We start from the raw sequence: 12,146 nt of genomic DNA on the forward strand, positions 1-12,146 counted from the left end.
TAGATGCATATTTGAAAAAATAAAGTATTTCTTTTAATGCTTGTAAGCAAAGGTTATGGGATAGGAGATGCAAAGAAGATGCATAAATATCTTTATGGTTACAATTGTAAGAGATATGACTTTTGAGAAGATAAAATTTAAAGGGTCCGGTCAAGAGCTGTAACATCATATTGATAAATCATAGAAAAAGTGAAGAGTTTTCGTTATGGTTAAGTAGTTATTAAAGGACTTGGAGAAACTATGTTTCAATAGCGAGAGTGGGAGTTCGGTGAAAAGCGAGAAAAAATTGACAACCTAGATAAGTCTTCTGTTATAACCGGTGAGTGACAATTATTATAATATTATTGGGGGCTTTATATAATTTGATTAAAGGTTGTACCAAGATTTTCACAATTCATGGTACTAAAATTTGAGTGTCCTAATTTCATAATTTGTTTTAGATTATTCTTGTATTCTTTTCTATATTTTGGAAAAGAGTCCAATGTAAGAGAACTTTCTAAATGTAAATGTAAATTCTTATGAGTAGAAGTTCATTCAGAAGTTTGCTTTCCACACTTCTTATGTCCATTAGCAATATATATTTAGATAATCCATAAGGATTAATGTATCTAATGTTATTTCAAATAAGCTAAAGAAATTGAGACTTGTCATAAGGCCATCCACATCCATACTTAACCATAATGTGTGGAAAAAATACTGAATTGGTCTCTCTTTTGAAGGTCAATTTTTAAATAAAAAAAATCTATTGCCCACAGTTTACAATTGTAGCCTAAAATAAATGTAGCATAAAATTTAAGGCAACAGTTATATATACCGTGGCTAAAAATAAACCGCGTTCTAAACAAACTAAACAAACTCAATAGGCAACAACCGCGGGCTAAACAAATTCAAATATTTTAGGCGACGCATTTGTATTATTGTTGGCTAAATTTAAAAAATTGTGCCTTACGGGAATAGGCAACTACCAATTACTCCACGCTTAGAAAACTGTCTCTTAAAAGTTAAGCTACGGTTTTCTTACTTTAGGCCGCAAATTTTTATTGTTGCCTAAATTTATTTTTGTTGTAGTAAATTTTTTTAGTGATTGACCTACATGAGAGACTAAATCAGGAGAATTTTCATAAGTCAGAGACATAATTCAATTTTTTTTTTACAATTTTTTTTCCTAATTACGCTCAAATGGCAAAAAAGGAAAATAGGTATTAACCCTTTTTTTTCTTTTACTTTCTAACTTTATTCTGAAAATCATATTTTCGAACTTATTTTTAAAAATTCACTGTAACGTCCTCTTTCAATGTTAACAAGTAAAACTATATTGGTTTATAATCTAGACACAACTTATTAAATTTTATCTTCATCTATTGTTTTCCTTTTTTTTCTCTTTTAAAAATGGTTGTTGTTATGAAACTTCTAATCTTTCTAGAGATGACAATTGGACTCATCACTAATGGGTATGCACAAAAATTACCTACAACGGGTAGAGTTAAAACCCACAAAATGGGCACGAACATGGTTACGAACAATTACCCACTAAAATAAGTTGGTATAGTATATATTTACATATTTTAATTTTAATTATTACATAAACATGCATGCTTTTCAAATTTATTTAATACATTACTTTTAAATATGTATGTATTTTAATATAAGTGTTTGTTTATTTTATAACTCAACCATAACATCCTTGAATTCTTTTTAATGCTACTTAAAACTAAATATAACATGATAAGTTATAATTGATCTATAATTTTTTATTAGAAATACAGATAAACATATATGGGTGTGGTACATAGGTACCCATAACATACGAGTAGATGTATAAATATTGGTGTCCATACTGATATTAGCTCGAGTACACTAAAAATTTGATTTTGGTGTATTTTGGGAAAAACTCGATTTAACTGTATTTTCAAAAAACCTTATTTTACTGTATTTTCCAAAAAAACTAAAATCCAGTTTTTTGAAAATACAGTAAAATCAATTGTTTTTTTTTTTAATCAATAAATTTTGATTAATTCAAAAAACAATATGTACACGGCGATCGCTCACGATCCAGCCAAGCTCAAAGCCCATAAAACAAGAGAGAAACTATAAAACAGCATCGCCTATGTCATTAGGCCTGCAATATAACTCCTATATTTCTTGACATTCCAAATTCTATACACAATTCTATCTATGATTTCCTTATCTATATCGCCTCTAACAGTAGTATGACCAAACACTCTATCATTCCGTAAGTTTCAAATCGAGTAAATAGCCTCAGTGATGGCACACTTAATAAGACTAGCTCGCCAACTCTTCCCTTTGCAATTTCTATTGAGCCAATCCAACTCATCATCCCAAGGCAAAGGGGTATGATTAACTTGGATCCATCTAAGAACCTTATCCCAAATAATCTTCAAACTGGGACAGCAGAAAAACAAGTGATTCAACGTCTCTTTTTCCTGACAGAAACAACAATTATCCTCACTAATCATACCATATTTCTTCAGTCTAGCCTTCGTAGCCAATCTTCCATTGCAAACAAGCCAAAGGATGAACACAGCACGTGGCCTAGCAAAGTTCCCAAACATCAGATGCCTCCATGCAGGTCTGGATTCAGTACCTATAACAGCATTGTATACTTTCTTAGCCTGAAACATCCCACCATTGCTTATGTTCAGCTCCTGATACAGCACCCTGGATTGGAGCAAATGCTTCATCAACCAAGATTGACTATCTTTCAGCTGAACCTGCATGAAATCAGAATTTTTCAGATAATATTCATGTACCCACTTTATCCACAAAGAGTCAGCTTTCTTGTGTACATTCCATGTAAGTTTCAGCATGCACACTTTATTCCAACTCTCAAGGTCAATGATACTCATTCCCCCCTGAGCCTTAGGTCTGCAGACATTCTTCCAAGAAATAGGAGATTTTCGTGAGATATCTCCACCACCTGTCCACAAGAAGCTACGGCAGACACCATTAATATGACTAAGAACAGTTTTAGGCAAAGGCAAGACTTGCATCCAGAAGTTCACTACAGAAAAAAGCACACTCTTTATAAGCTGAACCCAGCCAGCATATGTCAAAAGTTTGGAACTCCAATGTGTGATTCTCTGAACTATATTATCAATCAGAACCAAGTAGTACTTCACTGCTAGTTTCTTACTAGTTAAGGGTATACCAAGATATTTAAAAGGTAATTTACCTTCTTTAAATCCTGTAAGGCCCTGTAGAACTTCTTTATCTTCATCCACCATACCACCACAATATAGGAAGCATTTGTTAGGGTTCATAATCAAACCTGTGGATCTGGAAAATTTTTCCATCTGAGCAAGTAATAAAGTAACTGAATCCTTATCTCCTCTAGAAAACAGCAACAAATCATCCGCGAAGGTAAGGCTGATAAGCTTCAGATTTTTACACTTAGAGTGGTACCTGAACTTAGGGTCAATATCAAGCTGCATGAGAGTACGAGTGAGGTATTCCATCATGAGAACAAAAAGGAGGGGGGAGATAGGATCTCCTTGTCTAATCCCCCTTCTAGCCTTCATACTTCTAGTTATCCTGCCATTTATCTGGAACTTGTAAGTAACAGTAGTGACTGTTAGCATAATCCACTTTGTGAACATAGCAGGAAAGCCAAACTCCTCAAGGACTCTCTCTAATGCCCTCCAGTCAACCATGTCGTACGCTTTCTGCAGATCAATCTGCATCATACACTTCGGGGTAGAATGTTTCCTCTCATAACCCCTTATAAGTTCATATGCCAATAGTACATGATCCTTCAAATTCTGACCTTTGACAAATGCTGCTTGGTTCTTAGATATAAGGGAGGGGAGCACAGCTCCAAGTCTACAAGTTAAAACCTTTGAGATAACCTTATACAAGGTAGTACAACAGGAGATAGGTCTAAAATCCTTTGGAGCTTTAGCCATGTTAGATTTAGGGATGAGAGAGATCACAGAGGTATTCATTCCCTTATGCAGTCTGCCTTGTGTGAAGAATGAATTCACAGCCTTAACCACATCTCCTCCAACAATATTCCAGGCACTCTTAAAGAATCCAGATCCCAATCCATCAATTCCAGGTGATTTGTTGTCATTGATGCCCTTAAGAGCTGCATAGATCTCCTCCTGAGATACAGGTCTGATAAGGAACTTCCTTTGGTCATATGACACCTGAGTACCTTGCCTCAAAACTGTGCAATTAATCTCTTCTATATTCTCAGCAGTTGTTCCCATGAGAGTGGTGTAAAATCTCAGTATCTCTTCCTCAATATCACCTTGTTCAGCCACAATAGTTCCATCCTCTCTTTCCAAGCTACTAATGGTGTTCTGTTTTTGCCTTTGCTTGATTGAGGCATAGAAGTATTTATTATTCCCATCTCCAGCACGAATACCTTCAATTTTGGCTCTCTGGGCAATGTCCACCTGTTCTAATTCAGCAAGATGTAAAACCTTCTCAGTGCAATCCTTAACTTTCAGGATGATAGCAGGATTATGCCTATCTGCAGTTAGACTCTGTTGTGCCACTAGGAGGTTGTCTCTTGCTTCACTCAGCTGTCTTTTCAGTCCATTCAAAGGCTTGCTAAACTTCCTAATGACAGGGATCAGCCGCTTCAACTTATGCCAAACTATATGCATAGGGCTACCCGATACCCTTCGAGACCAACTTTGGGAGACAGTGTGAAGGTAGCCTTCTAATTGAGTCACATTATTGCGGAATTTGAACCCCATGCTCCTTCTCCTATCATGTCCTTGACTGCTCAAACATAATAGTGCATGATCAGAAACATGTGGCTCCTTGATGTATAGTGTCCAATCCTGGAAAGTTGTAAACCAATCTACATTCCCCAGAACATGATCAATCCTCGAGTAGATCACTCCATCAATATGCTTATTGGACCAAGTGTAATACTCACCCATACTATCCATTTCTGCCAAGCCACTTTTATCCATCATCTCTCTCAAATCCCTAAACTCAGAGTCCATAACCAGTCTGCCACCTACTCTATCCTGAGCCTTGATAACATTATTAAAATCACCTAATAAGCACCAAGGGCCCTTCAAAGTATGACTGATTCTCTCGATATCTTTCCAAAGAAGTTTCCTCTTATCAAGTTGGTTTAATGCATAGATTGCAGTAATCCAAAACAAGAACTCACCTCTACAATCATAAACTCCACAGTGAAGTAACTGGTCAGTAGAACACACCATCTTAATGACATATTTCCTATCATTCCAGTTGAGCCAAATACGACCATTGTAATGGTTGTCATAGTTATCCAAATAAGCCTCATGAATTCTCAGTTTATTTCTAATACAGCCAGGATTATTTCTTGTAACTCTAGTTTTTATAAGAACTAAGATGTCAGGACTAAGATTATTGAGTCGGGAGCTAATCTCAGAAATCTTACCTGATTTATTCAGCCCCCGGATGTTCCAAGAAACCAGCATCATCCTCCATTACTCACTAACCCCTCATTCTCAAGAGTTAGTGGATCAAAAGAATTGTCATGTCTAATCTGAGGTATTCCTTCATTAACAATGGCTTTCCCCTTTCTGTGCCTTTCTATGGTGGTCCAAACCTCTTCTTCAGTGGTAATCTGTTGAGGAATTATCACTGAGGATGTAGCCTTCCCCATTTCAGCATCATTTGGTATACTCTTTTGCTTCCATTGCTTCACTGGCTTTTTCTGAGCATTATCCAAGCAGTTATGACCAACCCGTTGGCATCTTTCACAAAATTTCGGTCTCCAGTCATATTCAACAACCTGCTTTCTCTTGTTACCCTCAGCATCCCTAATGTTAATCTCAGTAACTGGTGCTTTTGTGATATCCATCTCTACAAGTATGCGTGCGTATGAGACCCGTAATTTATTCGCTGTGCATTCATCTGTTACAATTGGGGTACCCAGAGCACTACCAATCTTGCTCAGACTCTTCTGACCCCATAAATGCAGTGGCAGATGGGGGAGTGTGACCCAAATTGGTATCGTACGAAGCATGTCCTTCTTAAGGTCAAAATTAGGCTTCCAGTCCGTCAACAGCATAGGCATATTGTGAATGGTGTAGGGGCCCTTCGTTAGCACCAAATCTTTATCATCCATAGAGTGAAATCGCAGAATGAAGTATCCCTCATCATTGAAATACATTTCCGGTAATTTCACAAAATTCTAGTTCCTTATCATAAATTGTTTCACATTATTCATACTCAGATCTCCTCCAAGCACATACATGATGAGAGCGGAGTCCCAATGTCTAAATCAAGTAAATCAGATTTTTTTTTTGAAAATACAGTAAGATCAAGATTTTTGAAAATACAGTAAATCAACTTTTTCCAAAATTACAGTAAAATCAAGTTTTAAGAAAATATAGTAAAATCGAGTTTTTTGAAAAATACAGTAAAATCGAGTTTTTTGAAAATAATTGAAAATCTGGTTTTTTGAAAATACTGTAAAATTGAGTTTTTCCAAAAATACAGTAAAATCAAGTGTTTTATGAAAAATATGAAATATTGATTACATATTTTTGAAAATGTAAAACAAATATTCTATACAAAATATTCATTTAAAAAATGAAGAATTAATTTATATGATTAAACCAGTTTATAAAAGGAAACTGGTTCTGAACCGGTTTTAAACTGAACTTAAATTGTTTAAATTAAATGGTTCAGTTCATTAACCATTTAAGTGGATCTGTTTTTATATGGTGCAATGCAATGCAATTCAATTCAAGTATACAATTCAGTTAACCATATTTTGAACACCCTTTTATATCATTGCCTTAAAATGGGGATCCAGATTGTCTAACTTTGAAGCGCCAAAGTTACTTTAACTTTCATTCTTTTTGGACTGTTGGATCAATCTCTTGCTTAAAACAATGCCACATCCCTTTTAAATAATTGCATTTTCTCTCACCACAGCACTGTCTCCAAGCCAATTAACCGCCATCATACCACTATTGCCGCTGACTAAGACCTGCCACACACCATTGTTATCTCCCTTCGGTCATTAAGACCACTGCCATTTACCATTGTTATCTTCCTGTACCACCGTTGACATGTATGCCTTTCAACTTTCACAAATTCATAATTCCACAGTCAATAATCTCATTCTTAGCATAAAGTTGGAAAATTTGACATTAACAATGAAAATTAGTGTGAATATGAAGGAATAATTAGAGTTGTTTCTTCTTAAATTATGTTGAGTATGAAATTATGTAACAATTTTTAGGAAAATACAAAATCTCCATGCTTTTTCAACCAGTACAAATGCAAAACCCCTACTTTTATATGAGAGTGTGATTTGGATTAGTAACACAGGATAACAAAACTTAATAAATTAGACTTTTTTTAAGTAATCATCTACTTTGAATATTGGAGCTATGGTCGGAGCAGAGGAGAAATGGCGACGAAAGGTGAGACATTGACGGTCTATAGATGGTCTTCATGTGTGATGGCTGCTTATGTGATTTTTTTTTAAAACAAGAAAAGTGAAACAGAAGGTAACGTGGCAAATTGAATACCTTCCAATTAATCCAATGGCCCCAAAATTCTCAAAGTCAGTCTAACTTTCCCGCATGAAAGTTAGACAATCTGTTTCTCATGAAATGGTGAATAACAGTGCACAAGCTTCACCTACTACTTATGGTCCTGCATGTTTCATTAGAATTATATTAAGTGTGCGTAGAAGTAATTTTTAAAAAAATTTAGCAAAACATATTTTAAAATTATTAAAAATTAGAAAATCAATAAGTATATTTATTCCAGACAATTTGCGAATATCGAATTTGGTTAATTCGGTTTGCGAATTTGTTCTTTGATGTTAAAATATTATGGATATCTTTTATATAAATGTAAAGATACTTTAATAAATTTAGACATTCTAAAATCGAAAAAAAATACTTTAAAATACTCTAAATTAATATAAAAGATATTAATATATATATTTATGATATTTTTAAGTTTTTATAAAAGATATTTTAAAAAATATTTATAAATTTGTTTAAGTCTAAAAGTTAATAGGTTGTGTTTTGTGTTAGTTAAGGATCCGTTGAGTCTTAATTGTAATAAATATGTATATCTATTCTTGTCTTTACAACTTTTAGAATATAGTCAGAAAGACAAAGCAATGAAGTGACGACAATTCTATATAAACTAATAGTATGTATGATGAAGTATTTTAATGAGTGAAATAATTTTTTGAGGGAATTTAAAATATTTGATCAAAATTTATTGTTTGAATAAAAAATATGAAGAATTGTTAAAATGATGTAAATTTATGAAGTGTTGTATTCAAGTTAAATTTAAGAAACTTTAAATGACGCCAAAAAATAAAGGATTTACCAATTGTTAGTTGGTCTAGTGGTGATTGACGTTGATATTGGTAGGGAGGACCACGATTCGATCTCCCGTAACTATGATCGAGAGGGCGCTGGAACCACTTGATGCCAGAACTGACCTCCAAACTGGATTAGTCAGTTCAGTGGGTCGGATATTGATGGTGAAAACAAAAAAAAAGTAAAGAATTTGAAATTGCGCTTTCACTCAATATAATATGAGTTTTAAATTGTTTATTATTAGTTTTTCAAATTTTGCAAGATGGTCCTCATATTTTATGAAAATTTCAAATTCATTCCTAAATTTTTTATAAATTGCAAATAAGTTCCTAATAATTTTTAAAATTATACAAAATTGCTCCCATCAAATTTTCAAAAATCGCAAATCCGTCCTTATTTTTCATATTTTAAATTAGTCCAAAACTTTTAAAATTTATAAAAATGGCCCAAAAAATTTAACAACAAATTATTTATTAATCCATCCAAACAAAATAATTTAAAATTAAATGAATTTCAATTGAATCATTTGAATTGCTTAGAATTTTAAATGCTCTAAAAATTTCCAATTATTCATTCAAATACACTCTTAGAAGACGACGGTAGCTAGAAATATCTATGATTGTATTCTTAAATTTTTTAATTTGGCTTAATTGCAATTTTGGTCCCCCAATTATTCATTTTTTTGGGTTTTGGCCCCCCTATTTTAAAATCTGGAATTTTAGTCCTTTTGTTTTAGTTTTTTTGAGGATTTTGGTCATCCTATAAATCCGAAGGCAATTTTTAATAAAATGGAACTCAGATTAATGACATTTTTAACATAAATCTTAAATAAAAATAGCTTTTTTGAATAGATTATTACTGAACTGACACTGACACATCATCAATAAGAGCGTCATTTTATTAAAAATTGCCTTCGAATTTGCAGGGGGACCAAAATTCTCAAAAAATTAAAATATAGGGACTAAAATTCCGGATTTTAAAATAGAGGGACCAAAACCCAAAAAAATGGATAATAGAGGGACCAAAATTGCAATTAAGCCAATTTTTTATAGATCTTTGGGGATATTTAAGAGAATTGAGAAACATTTCTAAACATATTATAATGGGTGATTCATATAAATTTTGCATTTGAGTGATTCTTGTACAAAATAAGATTTAATTTTAAGAATTTTAGTGACTGTTTTAACATAGCTCATTTATAATAATTTTTGAAAATATAGTGAATGAGAAAACTATTTCCTTTTTAGAATATATTGTTTGATGGAACTGAATAAAGAATTTAAATTTTTGTGTTTGTTGATTTTTTTTTTAATTTATTGTGAATTTGCTTTCACTTTTAACAAACTGTTGTATTATTCATGACTATTTATTTTATTTGTCATTTTTTTTATAAATAATTTTTTGATGTGATTGAACCTCGAATAATTTTTCTGAAATGATTTAAATTATTCTATCCATTTTCATAATATAGACGGATTTAATTGGGAAATTTCTTTATTGACCCCCTAACCTTCTTGGTCACCTCCGACGAAATTCTCACAATACCCCTATATTTCGGAAATGCATCTCCGAAATCACTTTTTTTATGAAAAAAATTGATTTCGGAAGTGCACTTCCGAAAACACCAAAAAAAGGTGTTTTCGGAGATGTATCTCCGAAAACACAAAAAAAGTGTTTTCGGATATGCATTTCCGAAATCACTTTTTTTTTTTGGAGAGGTGTCTTCGGAGATGCATATCCGAAATATTCCAATTTTTGGTCTTGGAATGTTTCGGATATGCATTTCCGAAAAAATTCAATAATTATTAAAAAATTAAAATAAAGGAGAATCAATACAATTAATGTATAATTAATTGTATTAATTAAAAGATATTATTAAATATATATCCTCATCATTAAAATATAATAATAATTATTAACATCTTTTTTTAAATTAAAATATTTTGTAGTTATTATTTATAATTAAATTTCTTCAACGATTTTTTATGCATTAAATAATCATTAGAATATATAAATTAATCAAAAAACTTATATATATTTTAATATACTGAATATACAAGTATCGTGAGTATTTTATATACCATTGATAAAACTTTAAAATATTATTATTTTACTAATTTAATTATTTATAACTTTAATTTTTATTAATTTATTTTTTAACTATTATTAACTATTTAAAAAATAAATAGTTGAATTATTAAATAAATTATTTATAAAATTGTAACTATTAACTAAATTATTGAGATTATCTAAAAGTTATTACGTTAATTATAAAATAGCTAAATTATAAATATAAATAGTTTAATAGTTAATTACAAAATATAATTTTAATTTTAATTAAAATTTATTACGTTAATTATAAAATATCTAAAAGTAATAAAATTTATAAAAAAATACAACTAAAATTTTAATTTTAACAATTAAAATTTAACTCAGATTTATAAATAAATTAATAAAATTTAAAAATTAAATAGGAAAATTATTAAACTAATAATAATTTAAATTTGTATTGATGAAATGTCATAAAAAAATCATTTGAAATACACAAGTGCACCACGTGAAACTTTGCAAAAAAAAAATTAAATTAAAATAGTAGCAAATAATTTAGAGGAATCAAAATTTATAATTTTTTTAATATACTAAAAATAGTAGTTGATAGATTCAAAAGAATAAAGAAACAAAGTATCAAAACGAAAAAAAATTATTAATCGATAGAAATAAAATGAACTGAATATGGCAATTTTTGGGTCATTCTAATATAATAAATTCATTCTAATTTTGTGTATGATTATTAATTCAATATAACAAATTTCCAAAATTATTAACATATCTTTTTTTATTCTAAAAGGAATGTACTTATTCAATTTATAAGATGTTTTATTTCATCGTCTAAAATTTGAAATGGTTGTTCCCTATAATTAAAATTGATATTTTTTTTTTTGTTGAAATAAAAGCTTTTATTTACTTCAAAGAAACTATTACAGAGCAGGGCATTCTAACCATAAATTGAGCCTATTTACATGAGGTTATTAACTATATGAGTCCTATATTTGGGTTTCATCCACCCTCTATAGACAATAGTATCTGTAATGTTTCTAGTTACCAACTGTCTATCTCTAACTATACCCTCTTCACCAAAAATCTTTGAATTTCTATACATCCAGATGTTATAACATGTTTCAGTTATAACAGCCTTAAGTATTCCCATTTTCCAGCCCTTGCCTTTAGATTTCCTCAAAATCCAGGTAAGATCCAGTCTGCTAGGAACCTGCACTTTCATCCAATCAAGCACAGTACTCCAAATGCTCTTTGAATCCTGACATTCGAACAATATATGGTCACGATCCTCATCAGCCTTATTGCAAAGTTCACATAAGGAATGCTGCAATATACCAAACTTTTTGAATCTAGTTTTAGTAGGTAACCTATCTTGACAAGCCAACCAAAGGATAGTTTTTGCTCTTGGCCGGGCAAAGTTATGTGCCAGCACCTGATACCATTCAACAGTGTTGCTCTCTTGCTTCAGTGCTTCATAGACTTTCATCATCTTGAATTTACCAAGTGCAGCCATACTCTGCCATATATTTGCAATCTGTCTTATCTCCACTCTTTAAGCCATGATGTTCTTGAGTATCCAGGTGCAGTTTTTGCCATGATTGTCCTGCATTATATCTCTTCCCTTTAAGTAATAGGTATGAATCCATTTTACCCAAAGGCTATCTCCTTCCATACTGATATTCCAGAGGCATTTTAGGAGTGCTACAGAATTCCACGTTTTCAAATCAAGAATATTCAAACCTCCATGCTTGAGATGTCTGC

At 31.5% G+C, this 12,146-nt stretch overlaps 2 protein-coding genes across 2 annotated transcripts; both read right to left on the bottom strand.

Annotated features, from left to right (window-relative positions):
• Positions 1-5,443: 5,443 nt before the first annotated feature.
• Positions 5,444-6,142, bottom strand: LOC131628872 (uncharacterized). Its single transcript, XM_058899678.1, has one exon. The coding sequence runs from the start codon at positions 6,140-6,142 to the stop codon at positions 5,444-5,446; it is 699 nt and encodes a 232-aa protein (XP_058755661.1).
• Positions 6,143-11,343: 5,201 nt separating this feature from the next.
• Positions 11,344-11,898, bottom strand: LOC131628873 (uncharacterized). The gene has a single exon (XM_058899679.1). It carries the CDS (start codon positions 11,896-11,898, stop codon positions 11,344-11,346), a length of 555 nt encoding a protein of 184 aa, XP_058755662.1.
• Between the last annotated feature and the right edge of the window lie 248 nt (positions 11,899-12,146).

This window comes from Vicia villosa, unplaced genomic scaffold (assembly GCF_029867415.1).
Source record: "Vicia villosa cultivar HV-30 ecotype Madison, WI unplaced genomic scaffold, Vvil1.0 ctg.000487F_1_1, whole genome shotgun sequence".
In the NCBI taxonomy this organism is placed as follows: Eukaryota; Viridiplantae; Streptophyta; class Magnoliopsida; order Fabales; family Fabaceae; genus Vicia; species Vicia villosa.